At 43.4% G+C, this 18,718-nt stretch overlaps 1 protein-coding gene across 4 annotated transcripts in view; it reads left to right on the top strand.

The window, feature by feature from the left end:
- INPP5A (inositol polyphosphate-5-phosphatase A) overlaps positions 1 to 18,718 on the top strand; it is a 232,590-nt gene that overhangs the window by 171,834 nt on the left and 42,038 nt on the right. For 2 of the 4 annotated variants that reach the window (XM_053388823.1, XM_053388824.1), the window contains exons 10-11: positions 16,400 to 16,499; positions 17,687 to 17,742. In XM_053388823.1, the coding sequence (XP_053244798.1) occupies positions 16,400 to 16,499; positions 17,687 to 17,742 (156 nt within the window). The remainder of the gene's footprint in view (positions 1 to 16,399; positions 16,500 to 17,686; positions 17,743 to 18,718) is intronic. The other 2 variants (XM_053388825.1, XM_053388826.1) reach the window with 1 other exon arrangement.

Here is an 18,718-nt window from a genome sequence, read left to right as displayed (position 1 = left end):
GCACTTCAAAAGCTGTCTAGTTCAGCACAGGGTCTGAATTCGAAACCCGATATGGAAAAACAAAGTTTAATGTCTCCCCCATTAGCTGTTGTGAGAAGAGAATCAAATAGCTAGAACTTCTTTACCCTTTTGACAGAAATGGATGAAATGTGCAGTCATACTAGTCCTTCCAGAGTGGATAAAAGCATAACAAATTACAGAAAAATAGGTTCAGGGGATTTGTGAAGTTGATGGTGAGAGTGGAAACATAAAATGATTTTGCTTCCCTCCCTGTAGTTTTATAAACAAATCTTTTTATTATACAAGTGGCATATATTGTGGAGGTACTCCTAGGAAAAGAACCTGCAAAATTTTCTGAAGCGCCATGAATCTCTGAAGCACCTCAAAGCATTTCAGAGACCCATGCTTCAGCTCAGACAAGCTCCAAATCTGTCCAAAGCAGCCCAACTTTAGTTCTTCATTTGGGATTTGTCCAATTCTTTTGCATAGCCCTAGTAACTCGAAGCTACCAACATGAGTTTGACCAAACTGCGGGAGGCAGTGGAAGACAGGAGTGCCTGGCGTGCTCTGATCCATGGGGTCACGAAGAGTCGGACACGACTAAACGACTAAACAACAAGAAGTATATAATGAGGAGTGTACCTGCTTGCACCCATATATACAGTCAATCTATCCTCTTTCTCGGTGGATGGATGACCAATGCAGGGTGTACCTGTGTGTACAATTAGCTATAGGCACATTGACACACCCACCCACTACACAACTGTCCTGATATCTCTGAGCTCTTCCCTTATGCCTATGCAACAGATCTCTTCCTATGCCCCTCTTGTTCTCTTTTCCCCTTTGATCCCTAGAAAGACATCAGCCAGCCACGTGACCATTAGAAGTTACCTTTCCTGGTTACTTTCCCACTTACCTCTTTTCAATAAAAAGATGCGCAAACACACACACAGGTCATCAAAATATGTTACGTTATAATACTATTGAATTGTGTTGTAGACAATCAATAGATGGAAAATAGGTCAGACACTACTGCAGAGGTATCCACTATCCCAAGGCAGGAGTGGGGAAGCAATGGTGTGGTTGAGATGGGGAATGGAAATAAGAGTTGTTTTCTAAACCTTATTGTGGGGAGCTGACTGAAGCATCTTTTCTCTCTCTCTCTCTCTCTCTCTCTCTCTCAACCTTAGGGTTTCTTAAATGGGCAAGACTTCTTTAAAACAAGCTTCAACATTAGATGGGCACAATCATTGTACTCTTTTAGATGCCCACTGAAAACTTTTCTTGTTTCACCAGGCCTTTCCACAGAAAAGATTTGGTTACATCTGTTCTCAAATTTTGTTTTGGGTATTTTATTGTTTGTAGATACCTTTAACAATTTGTAGATATTTTAAATACGTGGGTTTTTTAAAAAAAATAATTTGTGGTTTTTAAATATATCATAGAAGTGTTCCTGGGCTCCTTTGAGAGGAAGGGCAGGATATAGATTTAATTAATTGGTTATTTAAACCCATAATGTATACATGATAATTATGTAGTAGGCAATCTGGTTGGCCACTGTGAGAACAGGAGGCTGGACTAGATGGGCCATTGGCCTGATCCAGCCAGGCTCCTATGTTCTTACCTGTTAATTTTTGTTCTGTATTGTCTACTATCACAATGACAGTCACTCTCCAGGGTCTTGGGCGGAGGACTTTTTCATCACTTGATCCTTTTAACTGGCAATGTCAGAAGGCTACAGGCCTTCTGTATGCAGAGCAGATTCTCTGCCATTTAACTACAGTCCCACCACAAACTGGCCCACACACTGACCTTCCGAAGCTACAGGTACATTATATGGAGACATCTGTTTCTTTATATGTGCCTGGCTACTGATAGGTTTTGGCAGGCATTTGTGTATACACACACACACACACACACACACACTTCTAGATTATTATTTCTGTATGCACTATAGAAAATTATTTATGGTTAAGGAATCACACTTTCTTAAAACCAAACTTTGTAAAGATGGTAGCCATGTAAATAATACTTTAGGAGAAAATGTTTTCAGAAATCTGGCTCTAGTCCGCCAAACCCAGCCAGCCTCACTAGCATACGAAAGGTGTTGCCTCTTTTCCTTGTTGTGGTGTGGAAGTTTTATCATGCAGGAGCATTTGCTCACAACTGGACAAAGCTACAGGAAATATGTGTGTTTGCAGACATATTCAATAGATTCAGCATCTTTTGTTAAGGTGAATTTTCACAATGACCCGACCAGTAAGTTTAAGCATGATAAATAGTTCAGAGAAACATGTCCAGGAACAGGCATTCTTAAAAGATATTTCCAGTCTCTAATTTGTTTGTCCCCCAAAGTAATATTTGTGCCTCATATTGCTTTGATGAGAGTTGCTGCTTAAATGAAATAGGCATTCTAAGCTGATAATAGTTGACAAAATGCTTATTTTAGTCTCTCTCTCTCCCCCCCCCCCCGCAATTTATATTGTGTGTCAATAAGAAAACTATGTAAATGTGAAAGGGTTCAAGTGAGGGCTACCCATAGCAGGCTTTAAGTTATGCATCCTCCTTTGTGCTAATTTTTCAAGGATTTCTCCCCCCTGTGATGAATACATGAATTTTGTGCACTGAAGCATAGTGCTGGGCCTTTTGGATAGCAGGCTCTGCAAGAAAGAGGAAGAGAGGTTTAATCACAAAAGCAAAAACTTCACTCCGCACTTTGTTCCATTTGCAAATGGTGCATATCGCCTTTTGTGAAAAAGAACCTATGGCTTGATTCATGATGACGGCGCTTCGTAGATTCTTCACATGGTCCCCTTTTTTCCCCCCAGCCCAAAATAATGCACATGAAAAGCAAAAGAAACTGAACATAATTGGGACCAGCAGCTAGTATTAGGTCCTTTTCCAATCAAGATTCTCTGAGCATAACCTTTTCTGTTGGTGCTCTAAGCCTCTTTCCAGAACTTAGGAGCTTTGGCTCCTGTTTCAGGACTGAACAGAGCGGTTTCAATAAATCAAAGTGAATTTGAAACTTGAAGTCACTCTTTGCCAGTAGGGTTAAATTGATTTTTATAGTGTGTCTCTCTACAAAAAAAAAGAGGGACATCAGACTTGTGCAATACATGGAGAGTCTGAAGGAATCCTTGGCTTGAGATTCAGAATGTGTGTTTTGTTTTGTTTTTTAAATGAGGAAGGGAAACTGCAATTGAAATTCATGGTGGCAACTTGCTTTTATTTGAGAGATTTATCTGTTGAAATCCCATCTAGCCTCATCTAGCCTTTTATTCCAGATTCTTCCATCCATTGTCTTTAAGGTCCATTTCTTTTACAAGGCTTTTCCTTTCAGCTTTCTCAGGGATCGGGTCTTATAAACATCTGTTTGTGGCTTTAAGGGGGGGGAGCAGGCAGGGCCCAGCCTGTATCTTGCCTCTCCATCCTCTGCTTTTGTTTCCACAGGCCATTGTTTCCAATTTCATGCTATCAGAGGAGCTGCATGTTTTCCTGCGTGAAGTTGTCAAAGAGATAAAAGCCTAGGAGCAGGGTCACATTTAGAGGGATGGGCATGAAAAATTGGTAAAATGTATCTTGGAGCCCACCCACCAGAAGGTTCCTTGGTGCAGTTCAGAAATCGGGGGAGAGTTATGTGGTGTTAAAAGTTGCACACATTTGGGTTTTTTTGCGGTAGGAAATAAGTGTTGAGGGAAAGATTCTAGTGATAGCGAATTCCTGCAGTTCTTGACTGAAGCTCAAGCACTAGTAAGTCATTTTGTAGCTGGACTGCTGGGGTGCAAGCCTGAAGAAACGAATGTGAAAGGAAGACCTCCAATAGTATAAATCATGGGACATTATAGCCACAGGTGGACAATCATATATTGACTTAATTAGCTGAGATATGAAAGGGCCCCATTCCCTCACATGCAGCTACTTTGCTCCTTTCATTGAAGTGAGCAAGCAGGCCGGGTTTCTAACTCTAATTTCCCATTACATCCAAACTGGGAAGCTGTGTTGAATGGCTTCCAGAAAGGCCAGGATATTAAGTCAAGTTTAAACAATAGCTTCATATCCTAGCTTATTCAGAAGCCATCAGCCATAGTTTCCTGGTTTTGGACATAACAGGAAACTATAATTAACCAAAAACATCTGGCTTTTTTCCAGACTCTTGTGAAATGCATTATGGCTTGTGCCTATAATAACGTATTTTGCTGTGATATGATTGTCCGAATGTGGCCATATTGTTTGTTTGTTTATTATTTCGTTTACCCTGTTGTTCCTCCCAAAGGAGCCCAAGGTGGCAAACATCAAAATGTTGAAACAATACACTTTTTAATACAATACATAATGTGAGAGAGGGGCAGCACAACTTGGAGAGTTAGACCAGAAGCTACTGCTGTGTTAATGAAATCCACGATAAGAAATAAATCATACTTTTTACATGCTCAAAGAATATCACATACATTATTTCAGGAATTGTTGTGGTAGCCTTGTAAGTAGATCTCTGTTATTGACCCCATATGAGAGGACTTAACCTGAAGATCTGTTTGGTTGTCCCATTATGGTGAGAACTTTAAGCCCAGTGGGAGTTTCAGGAAGGCAGCTCCTCCCCACCACACTGGCTACTACTGGTGGACTAGGTAGCAATTTTAGTGTAGTATCAGCCGCCCAGAAATAATGGAATTTGCTGCTCAGGTCATCGGGTGATGCCACAAATGTACATTGTACTGCCTACTCACTTGTTTTCTCCTTATCATGAAGGCAGAGGGCGTGCAACCCACAATGTCTTATGAGTACCGGTACTTCCCAGAATGCAACAGTGGCTTGGCTAAACTCTAATGAATTTGTGACTGCAGGTGATCAAAGCTAGATTTTGCTACCCAAGGGCGGACTTGTTATGGGGCTTTGGTTTAATGGAGGAAAATGGCATGGAAGTATGCTGTGTATCTCCAGAAGGGGAGACTTGAGAGGAGAGGGTCCAAGAGGCAGAGATGAGTCAGACCAGGCTGTCTCCCCCTCCTGCTCTGCTCTCTGCAGATCTCCCAGGACCAGAAGAGGTGTGAAGGGGGCGGAGCAGAGACAGACACATTGACCGAGTCTCAGATTGCTTGGGAAGGACCTGGGGAAAGAGGAGGCTTAGGCTTCTGTGGGAAGGCAGGGACCTTCAGTCATCACAACTGCCTCATAGGGGCAAGATCTACTGGGAAGCGTTGCTAAGCTTTCTAGGCCTGGCCTCCTGAGTTGCCTTGTTTCTGTGAATAAAGAGTTAACTTCACTGAAGCTGTGTGAGTTATTGCTGACCTGCTCCCAGCACCCACTCGTGACATTCTGCAACAATGTGTGCTACAGATGTGATTGTTTTAAAATGAATAGGTGTTGGAATTTATATAAATTCAGCCAATCCCTATGTACCTGTAGAGTTGCATGTTGCCCGCATGTTGTTAAAATAAGCCATCTCTCTTTTTTTTTTCTGGATGTCAAAGCAGTTCAGATATTATTTGGTTTAAGTAAAAAAAAATATTTTTCAGTATAGAGAATGAAAAGGAAAAGATACAAAATAACATCTCATTGATTTGCAATCTTTAGTATGGTACAGTTTTCAAAAGTTTTTTTTTTAAAAAAAAAATCTTAATGGACCAAGGGACTATCTAATAAAATATTTTCAAATGAGACTAAATATTTGTAACATAAATGAGGTTTATAATGGAACACTGCAAAGCATTCAGAGATTGATTTTCAAAGTATATAAGTGTAATTGAATTCCCATGGATTATAAGTGGCAGTTCAGGGCCAAAGAGACTCTGAAAATATAACAGCATCATTATTTCTCTATGTCATATGACACTAATATGAAACTATAAATGCTGTTATTGCTGTTTAGGACTATTGCTTCATTTGTATTCTGAAGATGTGTGTACCATGTCTATGCTCTTACCTTATCTATGTTTTTAAAAGCAGTACTTGTGTCACTCTCCAGCATGACCAAGAGATGAAACCTAGACGTGGTTATGCACATAGTGGCAGGTTCTTCTCAGGGGTTTTCCCATGAGAGCAAGATTAAGTGACTGGAATGTCGGGGACAAAATCAGCCCATCATTTCAGCCCCTTGGAGACTGAGTCATGCCAACTGTGTTGTCAAATGGCATTTTTTAACTTTTTACCATATAAGTGAGCTCCTGTGAGGTGGGGCAGGGAGCTAAGGGCTGCGCTTGAATAAACAGTGCTAGGGAGGACAAAATCTGCCCTGGTGGAGAGAGCAATATGGACCCAAGAAGGGTTGCCAGGACAATCTGGAATATGTCCAGAGGACCATGGCAAAGATGGTCAGACCACACCTGGAATACTATGTCCAAAGCTGAGCACCACAATTTAAGAAGGATGTTGGCAAGCTGGAACGTGTGCAGAGAAGGGCGACCAAGATGATAAAAGGTCTGGAAGCCCAGCCTTATGGGGAACAGTTGAAAGAGCTGGATATATTTAGCCTGGAAAAGAGGAGACTGAGATGAGCTATGATAGCCACCTTCAAATATCTCAAGGGCTGTCACATGGAAGAGGGAGCAAGCTGGTTTTCTCCTGCTCTGGAGGAGAACCAAGGGCTTCAAGTTACAAGAAAGGAGATTCGAACTAAACATACGGAAAAACTTTCTGACAGTAAGAGCTGTTTGACAGTGGAACGGTCTACCTCAGGAGGTTATGGACTCTCCTTCCTTGGAGGTTTACAAGCAGAGGTCGGGTGGCCATTTGTGATGGATGCTTCAGTTGAGATTCCTGCATTAACTATGGAACTTGCTTCCACAGGAGGCAGTGATGGCCACTAACACAGATGACTTCAAAATACATGGAGGTTGTGGCTGTCAACAGCTACTAGCCACGATTAAGGCTATGCTCTCCCTCCATGGTCAGTGGAAGTATCATTCTGAGTACCAGTTGCTGGAAACCACAGGAGGGGAGAGTGCTCTGGCACTCTGTTCTTGCTTGCGGGTTTCCCACAGGCCGCTGTGAGAACAGGAAGTTAGATTTGATGGGCCCTTGGCCTGATCCGGCTGGTGGTTCTTATGTTCTTAAACTACAGGCGGCGGCCATTTTGCATGTGTGTAATTGACATGTGACCGCTGACCCTTGGGTTCTTTTGGACCCAGAAAGGAGCAGGACAGTGGGCTTATGCATTCTCCCGCTGATCACGGGGCCAGGAATGGAACCCCTGTGCAAAATGGCCGGCGCCTGCACAAGAACAGGGCTTTTAACCAAACTTCAGGATGTTGATAGAAGCTCCCTGGTAGTAACACAAACTGACTCAAAAGCCAATGGGCTGTTCTTTGTTAGGGATTTTTAAGCAGAGGCTGGATAGGTACCTATTAGGGACGCCATAGCAGTAGATTTTCTGCATCAACAAGAGGTTGAACTAGATGGCCTTTGAGGCTTCTCCTAACACTATAATCCTTGGAATCTGAGTTTCCTTGTTTAAATCAGCCCTTCCTGTGCTCCCCAGAGTCTCTGGGTTGTAGTGTACAAAGACGTGTTGCAGGCCGTCAGCCACCACCATACCCAAGCAGCCAAACTGTAAATCAGACAGCCATCTTTCCCTGCCTTCAGTGTTTTCCCCTTTGCTGCCATCGCTTCCATTCCTCTGTCATTGATACTAATGATGCATCTGCTGTTGCTTTCTAGCTAGGTTTAGAGGGGGGAGCAGAGGAAAGGAGCACAGCAAAGCTCCAAAGGAAGCAAAGGGAGTGTTGCGCCAAAGTTTGCCAGTTTGTTGCTTATCCAGGTAGGATCTACTGCTGTCCTCTTGAGGTCAAGTGGAATTTGCATGAGTCAATCTTGTAAATACATGCAAATGCACATGCACACCCTCCTAGACAGACAGGCAGGCACCTTAAGAAGAAACCCAAAGCTTGATGCTGATGCCAGGGAATTTGATGGGGGAGAGGTTCTCTAGTGCTTCCACTGTTACGCTATCACTGCAGGATACATAAAGCACAGACCTGCCCTTAATCCGCGAAGAGGAGGTTGTAAATTGCTCCAGCACTAGTTTCCCCTAATGCTCTTTTGGCATGCAGCCTGCCTCAATTCTGCCTCAATATGCATCATTGATTAACTTCGTTTGCCTGCCTTAACTTTGACTATATATATATATATATATATATATATATATATATATATATATATATATTGTTTTTGTCTGCGTGGTTGTTTTTGATGGTCCGGTGCTTTGAAGGAGAAGGAAAAAATTAAAGCCCATCTTAAAGCCCATTACAGCATGCTTTCTTCTTCGGTGAAAGTAAGTGAAATAAAGAAGATGGCATTAGACCCCTTTGCTCCTTGCAGGGTGGGGTGGGGTGGGTGGGTGGAAGCTTTCTGTATGTTAAACAGTCTTGTGGACATCTGGCACGATTGGTTTTAATCTGCTAGCTAAAAAGTCAGGATTAAATCTTGCTTTACACCTCTTTGTACTGCAGTCAGTAAAGTGACAGAGCTGCTTCTGAAACAATGACACTACTTATTCCACCCAATATGCCATGTGGCAGAGAAAACCCCCCTCCCCCCCTCCTAGTACCACTTCTCCGCAAAGACAATGAAGCATCTGGTGGGCTTTTCCTGTGTCCAAGATATATTTTTGTCAGTAATTTCACTCAGCCGGCCTACTTAGTTCTCCCCTGGTGCTACTTTTTGAGACATGGTGTGCCAAGCCCAGTGGTAAGAGGTCAAGAGGCCAAAGTGATGAATTTTTATGTGCCTGTTCCTTGTGTTTCTGCTCAGTCACGATTCTTTGCGCTCTGCGCTGCTTCTGAAAGGGAGCCACTGTGGGCAATTTGTCCTCCTGGCCTGGAGAGAATGAAGGAAGCAGATGAGTTAAAATAGCATGTATGACTTCGAACAGAGGAGCACACAAAATGTGTTCCTGCAGTGGAACAGAGCATTTCTGTCACCACTGAATGTTGGGGGGGTGCCCTGAGATTTGTGGCTTCTTGGAGTCTGATCAAGTGGCAAACGCATTTAGCATCTCTCAAAAATATAGAGGAAAGAATAGCACTTCACTAGCTGTTATTGTTAAAACATGGTGCAGGGAACACTCTGCAACCTGCTGGGGTCGATTTCTCTAAAGCTGTTTTAGCCTATTCGGTCTCCAGCTAGCAGTTGTCAACATTTTGTGTCTACTTCCTCCCCTTTCCTCCTTTCATCAGTGAAAGGTGCATTGTACCTCTCTCAAATGATGAGGGAGAAAGGCACATTGTCACTATCAAAGTGTGAAAAGTTGTGTATTTTACTAAACCCTATCCTCCTGCGCACAGAGTTTCTGCCCTCTGCATTTATCCCTTGCTTTTTGCACCTATCTGGTTGATCCTACAAAACAGGGGCCGTGGGATCTTTCAGAAGATATATAGGAACCTACTAAATTGTAGTCTATTTTTTGCATAATGTTGGGGATGGGTGGTAATTGCCCTGGGATAACTCTGAGGGCAGGAGGGTACATTGTATAATCATCAAAAATGCAAAAAAATTTGATAGCTTTAATATCAAAATATAGTGGTACCTCGGGTTAAGAACTTACTGTATTTTTCGCTCTATAACACGCACCCGACCATAACACGCACGTAGTTTTTAGAGGAGGAAAATCCGTAGGCATGCCACCCGTAGGCATTCCCTCCATAACACGCACAGACATTTCCCCTTACTTTTTAGGAGGAAAAAAGTGAGTGTTATGGTGCAAAAAATACGGTAATTCGTTCTGGAGGTCTGTTCTTAACCTGAAACTGTTCTTAACCTGAGGTACCACTTTAGCTTATGGGGCCTCCCGCTGCCGCCGCGCCGCCAGAGCACAATTTCTGTTCTCATCCTGAAGCAAAGTTCTTAACCCGAGGTACTATTTCTGGGTTAGCGGAGTCTGTAACCTGAAGCGTCTGTAACCCGAGGTACCACTGTACTCCTTTCCTAACCACAAAGCATCTTTCTGCCTGAGGTGAAGGACGAGGTCCCCATCCTCTGGCCGCTTGGCATTCCACCTACAGGTAGATGTAGCTTACTTCAGCACTGGTGATGGGACAGTGTCATCCACCACACATGAGGACAGAAGGCTGGTTTAGAGGGCATGAGTTAGACCCCATGGCGTAGACCGCTCTGTGCTCTCAATGCCTTGCCGCCACCACATACTCACCAAGTTCCCTGGCTGCTTTCTTAAACAAATGCTTCCATAGCAGTGCTAGAACATGCATGTTGGTTGGTTGGCATCCATCCGTCCCGGGAGACAACAGAGGAGTGCACCTTTGGGGTTTTTTTAATGTCTTTAAATTGATTTTACAGAAAGATTTATTTAAAATAAAGAGAGAGGTATGAATGTGCATGCCTAATTCTGAACATCTCACAGGTCATTGGCTAGAAAGGCAGAAATGCTTTCATTAGCTGTGAGATTTGCAATACATGAACCACCACATGAGCTAAAGAACATGGAGAGAGAGAAGAGCAATCTACCAGGGGAAATGCCACTTTAATATATCCAGACACAGACATCCTGTTTTTTTGTGTTGTTTGCCAGTCTTGACCAATAGGATTCTTAAACTTCAGGTACCCCAGTTGTTCCTAACTGTAATAGTTGTAAGTAGTACTGCAGTATTAACACCCAGTAAACTTTCTAATGCTTTAGAACCCATCTTTAGTTCAAAGCCCAGGGGCTGGATCCGGCCCAATTGCCTTCTAAATCCAGCCCGCGGGTGGTCCGGGAATCAACGTGTTTTTACATGAGTAGAATGTATCCTTTTATTTAAAATGCATCTCTGGGTTATTTGTAGGGCATAGGATTTCGTTCATATTTTTTTTCAAAATATAGTCCAGCCCCACACAAGGTCTGAGGGACAGTGGACCGGCCCCCTGCTGGAAAGGTTTGCTGACCCCTGGTTCAGACAATTAAAAAACATTTTCCCTTTTCAACTTTATTTTTTTGTAGGTAAATTTAAATATCATGCATGAAAAATGTGGGCAAGCTAGGATGTATTCCTGGTGGAACAAAATACCAAAGATGGCAATGCTATAAGTATGGAAGCTGCAATTATATTTAAAATAGAACTGCAGTTATATAGCGAGAAATAACGTAGTGCAACCAGGCATCTGCTCATGCAGTGAGGCTTCTCCTTCCTCCTCCACACTCCCAAAATCTGTTTTGCAGGGGTTGGGGTACCTCCACAGCAGATTTGGGGGGCAAACAGGAGAGGAGAAACCAGAAGCCTTGTCACACAAATTGCCCATTGGATATTATTCACAGAAGTAATGCACACAGTAGACTGAAATAAGTAAAGTTAAGTAACAAGTCTGCTGATTTTTATGGGTATATTCTGAGTATGACTTTGTTGGATATCCCCTGATCAAGTAAAAATACTAATATCATCTGTATATATCGTAAGTAAATAAGGTTTATTTAGAGACACAAAATGAAATGACCTGTTTGAAAACTGTATTTATTTATTTAGTGCCAACAGAAAGAGTCAGTGCAATATTTGATTATTACACTCTTTGGCACAACTCTCTGAAGCATATTATAACTACCGAAGTAAAATAAAGCATATTCTTAATCCTTCTTTCCCTTTCCTAAATTGTCTCCCTTTGTTGAATTATATACCAGCCCAGTTCACTCATAATGGTAAACCATAGTTAACCCAAGTCTGGAATTATAGATGAAAGGCAATCTAAAAGTACTGTTAACAGACAAATAAATAGCTAATGGTTTACCATGAATGTGTCCATCTGCTCCTTGCTAGCGCAGAGAGAGGAAGAAACATGATCTCTGGCTTAGCATTATGATCAGTAAGTGAAGAACAATTTACAGAGCAAAACAAACTACAGTCTATGTTTGGGTGTAACACTAAGCCAGAGATCATGGTTTGTTTCATCTGTGTAGAGGGCTGCCCTCTGGTACTCAGTAAAACACCACACACGTTAATAGGGCTATATAAATAAATAAACCTCATTCTCCCTTTGACATCTCAGAGTGGCTTACATGGGCTCCCGGTAGTCCCTCTCTCTTTCTCAGGCACTGATGAAGCCCAAAGCTGGGCTCATGCTTTGTCTTTCTTCAAACAAACCACAAGCTGTGACCAAGGTTGGTTACGTAAGAGCCTTAAGCCAAACCATGACTTCACTTCCAACAGCACAGTAGAAATCAAAGAGATGTGAAGCAATCTTGCTTTTTTACTCTGTTCCCCATCATGTTGTGTAGTTGCTTTTTAACTGTGATTTAAAGTGGCATTATTATTATTATTATTATTATTATTATTATTATTATTATTATTATTATTATTAATTTCTATACTGCCCAAGTGGAAACAAATCCCAGAGATGCAAATGGAAGAAACTACCAAGTAGTGAATGCAATATACAGCAGTCCAGTTCAGACACTACCACACATCACCAACGCCATGGGACTTCCATGCATTTTGAAATTTTTAGAAGTTCTTGAGCTTGTGCCCCTCTTCAGATGATCTCCCTCTCCCGGCTCAGAGCCTAGTCTGCAGATCCATTGTTAATATCTCAGTGCAGGATATGATGGCGTCATCCAGACCTGCCAGGTTGTTTGGACATGCCCAGACATTAGCTGCAGATTTTTGCTGTTGGCTTCAAATTGGAACCGTACCCATTATGATTAGGACAAAAAAAAAGTAGTTCTAAACTTTTCAGCATCAGAACAATTCAAATTCACATTCCTGTCAAAGAAAAGGTATGCTATCACAGCAAATCTGTTTACTGCTGTGTTCTATAACAATGCAAACTTTTTCCATGAAGATTGGACTTCTCTATTCTATGGCACCTTTCCTTATTTTTCCCATGCCATATAAAGCTCAGACATGGACTCTTTATCCCCACTGCTGTCCCTCTGGAAGGCAGAAATGGCAATTTTCTATAGGAAAAAGCAATCGTCTGCAATTAAACGAGAAAGCCCTGGTATTTTATTCTGATTTCTTTGTCTCACTTCTTTCCCCCAAAAAAGTACCCTTCAAGAGACTGTAGAAGACTGAAAAGAGCAGTGTATTTTCGTAGCGTTTTACTTTCCCCCCTTCTTTTCAAATACCAACAACAACAAAAAATCCCTTCATAAGGAAGCAGGCTTGCCTTTAAAAAAAACCCCACCACGTTTCCGATAGTTTTCTGCTTGGGTGACTACGACTTTGTAGAAAGCGAAAGGAGTGGGGAGTGGGGGGGGGGAGGAATTCTCCAGATTGTATAAGAAATGAACCTTTGCCTAATCACTTGTTTGTGAATAAGGTAACTTTTTGAAAGCAACATGAGCTCTTTCTCACATTGGTCCTCAGGAGTCTCACATTTTTATATCATCATCATCATTATCGCCGCCACCACCATTATTCTTTTGGAGCAAGGCTGAAGTTGCGAGATATAAAGCAGTTCCTGGGGGCAGGGGGTGGGGAGGGGGGAATGTTCCCAAGCAGATGCCTTTAAGAGACAGAAATCATGAATTTCTTGAATTGCGACCACTCTGGGGGTGGCTACAATGACTTTTCGGCAGTGACAGTAACTCTGCCTTGTCTCTGGGAGCCCTTCTTCGGCCCATTCACTACGGAAAGCTGCTTAAATGCACTTAAGCGCATTAGCATTTGGATGCTCGGGGACCACATTGACCCTCATTTGGAAGGTTTAAATGAGTGAAAGATGGAGCGATTTGTTAGGGCTTTAGAAAACCAGCTTTGGAGAGCAGCGGGTTTTCCGCTTTGGTTTGTTCGGGTGCTTGTTCTAATCTGGTGTGCTGTTTAAAGGCGACCAGACTGATTTGTGACACATGAGTCCAAAGAGCTATTTTTTGGGGGGAGCTTGACCTGATTAGCTAATTTGTGCTTTGAATTTCAATGGTCGGCATCAGAAGTGGGGAGTGGGGGGGGGGCAGCGGCTCACTTTTGGGAATGGCTTGGCGGGGGATTACCTCACTGGTAACTGCATACAGACACAGATGGCAAAATGTTAATTACTTGTCAAAAGAGACAAAATGGGGTATGAGGCAAATTGTGAGGATGTGTGGAAAAAGTGATTAGCTGGAGGTTAAAGAGGAGAAAATAAAAAGCAATGGCTGCCTCCATTGGCTTGGTGTTCCCTACTTTACCTTTCCTTTCTCTGCCTGTGTTCCCCATAACACAATCTCATTAACTGAGAAACCTTTGGAGCTTGTTTTCAAATGGCTGACCTACATTAAAATAGGCAGGACATCGTTCTTCCGAGACATGACTCTTTTAAAATCTAGCCTGTGCAGGTTCCTATTGTTTCCTCCAGTGTAACAGCACAGTAGTTTCTAGGTGGAAGAACTCAGAATCTGAAAGCAAGTAGAAGTTCCAGCAGATTGCTTTGTTGTACCTATGTGGAACCAAAGGAAAAAGAGAGTTAGCTTTCAAATTCATACCACCAGGGGGGAAAAAGAAAGTATTTCTTTTATACTGCACTTGGAAAGCTGAAATGGTTTTTGTTTTTAAGATCCCAAATTCATGGAGTTTGTTGCGATAAAAGAGTAAAGGAGGCAGATCTGTTGCTGCTTCCTTACCTGTCTTGGATTCCAAAGACATCACTAGGGCTAGTCACCATAATAAAAAAAAAACACCAGGGTTTTCTGTATCGGTTTGTGGGGAAACCATGTCTCAGTGGTAGAGCACATATTTTTTCATGAAAGTTCAGTTTCTACCATTTCCGGATAAAATTGTCAGATGAAAGGAAGGACCTGTGCTTGAAACCCTGGAGAGCCTATCAGAGTAAGCAATGTTATGGACAATTAGTTGGACCTGGTAGAAGGCAAGTTCCCTTGTTCCTCTTAGGATGGTTGTGGGTCGGCGGATACCCAGAGCACTTATTATCAGGACAGTGATTCTCAACCCATGTCACCCTGAGCCTCCTCAAGTTTTAAAGACGCTTAAGGAACTCCCAACTCAAAAGCCAAGTGGCATCTGAGGGCAGCTTCTGTTGTTAACATAGGAGCACTGGGCAGAAGATGCTTTCTGCACTCAAAATGTAACATCCTAAACAGGGATGCATGCATTTTTCTTTGTGGGCTTTTGCAGGAATTGTACCCTTCCCTGAAACACATCTGTAATGGTTATATGGGGTTGCTCGTGCGTAAGTTGCCGCCACTCTTGGCGAGGTTGCCTGGTTAAACCTTTTCCTGGCTGGACAGCCCTTCACTTGGTGGCTGTTTCAGTCGCTAGCAGAATCCGTCAGTGGGCGTTTCTTGAACTTCTTCCAGCAAAGAAGTTCTTTGACGCCAAGTCTACGCCTACTTTCCCTGTGCAGAAGTCTTCTGCGCAGGGTGGGTGTGGGCAGCGGAGGACCCGTGCTCTCCCCGCTGGTCTCCAGCGAAGAGTCCTGGAGCCCCCTCTCCGATTCCCCCATCCGCCCCCCTTTATCCCTGGTGTTACGCTGATTTCCTTCCCCAGCTGATGAGTCCCCTCTCTCCCTGCTGGGCCCTTCTCCGGCATCGCTTGGGAGCCTTGCCTCCACTCCTGGCTCCGATGTCAGTTCCCTGACAACATCCATCCTGCTTTAGGAGAGCGGTCCAGCTTTCCATTTTGGTACTTTCTATCCTACAAATCTGTGGGTTAAAGCCTCAGCGCCTAGGACTTGCCGATCGAAAGGTCGGCGGTTCGAATCCCCGTGGCGGGGTGCGCTCCCGCTGCTCGGTCCTAGCGCCTGCCAACCTAGCAGTTCGAAAGCACCCCCGGGTGCAAGTAGATAAATAGGGACCGCTTACTAGCGGGAAGGTAAACAGCGTTCCGTGTGCTGCGCTGGCTCGCCAGATGCAGCTTGTCACGCTGGCCACGTGACCCGGAAGTGTCTGCGGACAGCGCTGGCCCTCCGGCCTATAGAGTGAGATGGGCGCACAACCCTAGAGTCTGGCAAGACTGGCCCGTACGGGCAGGGGTACCTTTACCTTTTACCTTTATCCTACAAATCTGGTTGTCCTTCCAAACTGCCTTTTCAGAATCAAAGCAAAGGATTGGTGAAATTTCTCACATAGGTGGGAAATAAATATGCTAGCATAAAAGATTATGAAGTTCTCCTAACTGTAAGGGAACAATTAAAGTATGTGTGGTTGTAAGCAGAAACTGTGTTATCCTATCTTTAAATTGTGTTCTTGAATTTTACAAATGATCATCCGATTTTTTTTGTGGGAGCAAAGGAGCAGTAAAGAAGGTTACTCCTCCCCCCCCTTTTTTTGACTGAGTTGAAATTCGGACTCTGGTGGGAGCCAACAGTAGTCATATTCAGAACAGACACATTGCAATAAATGGACCTAAATGGACTTAAAGTTGCCTGTTACTCTGTAGCTTCAACTAACAGGTGGAATTATGTGTCATGTCGTATTAAAAATGTTTTTAACAAACAAATCTTTGTTTCTTTTCTCTCTCTCTTTGTGAATGCTTCCCTTTAACAGACACTTTGTGCAAAGGCTACAATGCAGACGGTCCGGGCTGCCGACACTAATGAAGTAGTCAAGCTTATATTCCGTGAATCCGATAATGACCGAAAGGTAGGTAACAAAATGCAGTCCTTGACACTGAAGAGAGCACAGATGTAACTGAACATCCCCCACCCAGTCTACATTCTAGATTCCAAGGAACAAAAAACACTTGCTGACTTCAGTGGAATAAATAAGCCCATTTAGTTACAAAAACATTTGTCTAATTTTGAATTCTGGGCAATTGAGGAGCCACATTATTCAGTGACTGGTCTTCCCTCAATAGTCTGGGTTCTCAGCCTTGAATTATTGATATTTGTTGAATCCCAATAAAACCCAAGGAGTCAAGATTCCATACTTTGAAACATCACTTGACAATTTTCTGCGACAGAGCACACGACTTCTGTACTTCTAAGGCGAATATGTCAAGAGCAGAATATACAGGGTTGTATCCAGTGCCGCTATTCTGTTCACACAACTGACCTGCGTGCGCAATGGAAATTCTGCCCACTTTGGGAACCACTGGATTAGAGTATTGAATCCTGAGATTCTAGGATTCAAAGGCCCACTCAGCCATGAAGCCCTCTGGGTGTCATTTGGCCAGTCTCCGACTCTTAGCCAAACCTACCTCACAGAGTTGTTGTGAGGGAAAATTGGAAGGCGGAAGAAGAACCATGTACAGCACCTCGAGTTCCTGGGGGGGAAATGTGGAAGATAAATGTAATCATAGTAATAGTGGGGCAGTTTTAGATTTATAGTACCGGCATCCCACCCACTTATAGACGTTCTGCTTCTACGCGGCCGCTTTTATGTGGGATGCCGTGAGATAAACAAATCAATTGAAACAGTGCGCCTTCCCCCATTCAGGGCCACTGCCTGGAAGTCACTCTCAGCCTCTAGTTCACTGCAGTGGGAGGGCAGTGGCCCCGAGTGAGGGAAGGCTTGGGACAAGCCGGTCAGCAGCCCTGAGCGGCTTCCAGACAGCAGCCCTGGTGGCACACAAGTCTCTCTTTCTCTCTTTCTCCTCCCTGCACACACTCCCTATTAAGGTGGGGTGCTCCCCACTTTACGCAGTTTCAGTGATGCGTGCAGGGGCCTGAAATGTAACCCCCACGTAAGCGAGGGACACCTGTACTGTCTCCACCCCCCACCCCACCCCATTTGCTGGATTTTACATGGGTTTTATATTGATTTATGCTTCTTGTGCTGGCGTTTAAGTTGACCTGCTGCTGATTTTTGGTGTTGTTGGTTGATTTTAGGTAGTATCCAATGGTGTCCCTCACCCTGAAGGAAGGCTTTTTGATCCAGTGGAGGCTTCTGTAAGTGGAATGGGGGCACCCCACCCCTACCCCTCAGCTCCACCACATTGGGGGGGCACATGAGAGCAGGCATTGGGTGGAGGCCACGGGGGGAGGGGAAATCAGCTCACTTAACAAATAACTGTAGCCCCCAGTAGATCAAAGAGCCTTCCATCAGCATGGGGGAAAGCCACTTGTGATCTTTGAAGTTGCTATATATATATATATATATATATATATATATATATATATATATATATATATCTGCCCAGACTTAGTTGGTGGCTGGTATAGAACTTGTAATTAATATCTAACTAACCAACCAACCAGCACCCATCTAAGAACTACTTCTCACATTCATTTCTCCCAGTACAAGTATAGTGGCATGTATGAAAATATTTGTAATCCTTCTCCTAGGGATGTCCCAAGAATATCGGCTTCCTGCATCCAATTTCTGACTAGCAAGTTTATGGAGGGAAGTTGCATAACACCTCCTATAGTGTTGGGTTTTGGATGGGGAGGGGAAGCACAATGTGAGAAGGGCCCTATGTATCCTAAAATTATGTTGACCCTCCCCTTATTAAGAAATAATAGTAATAATTTTATTAATTATACTCCACCCATCTGGCTAGATTTCCCCAGCCATTCGAGGTGCCTTACAGAACATATAAAAACATTGCCAAACATTAAAAAAACTTCCTGATACAGGGCTGCCTTTTGATGTCTTTATCTCCTTGACATCCGAAGGGAAGGTGTTCTACAGGGAGGGCGCCACTACCGAGAAGGCCCTCTGCCTGGTTCCCTGTAACTTAGTGTCTTGCAGTGAGGGAACCACCAGAAGGCCCTCGGTGCTGGACCTCAGTGTTTGGGCTGAGTGATGGGGGTGGAGATGCTCCTTCAGGTATACTGGGCTGAGGCCGTTTAAAGTTCAGCACAAATACTTTGAATTGTGCTCAGAAATGTACTGGTAGCCAGTGAAGATCCTTTAGGACCGGTG

Source organism: Podarcis raffonei, chromosome 5 (genome assembly GCF_027172205.1).
Source record: "Podarcis raffonei isolate rPodRaf1 chromosome 5, rPodRaf1.pri, whole genome shotgun sequence".
Classification (NCBI taxonomy): Eukaryota; Metazoa; Chordata; class Lepidosauria; order Squamata; family Lacertidae; genus Podarcis; species Podarcis raffonei.
The sequence above is the reverse complement of the archived record's forward strand: the minus strand, read 5'-3'. Positions and strand labels throughout refer to the sequence as shown.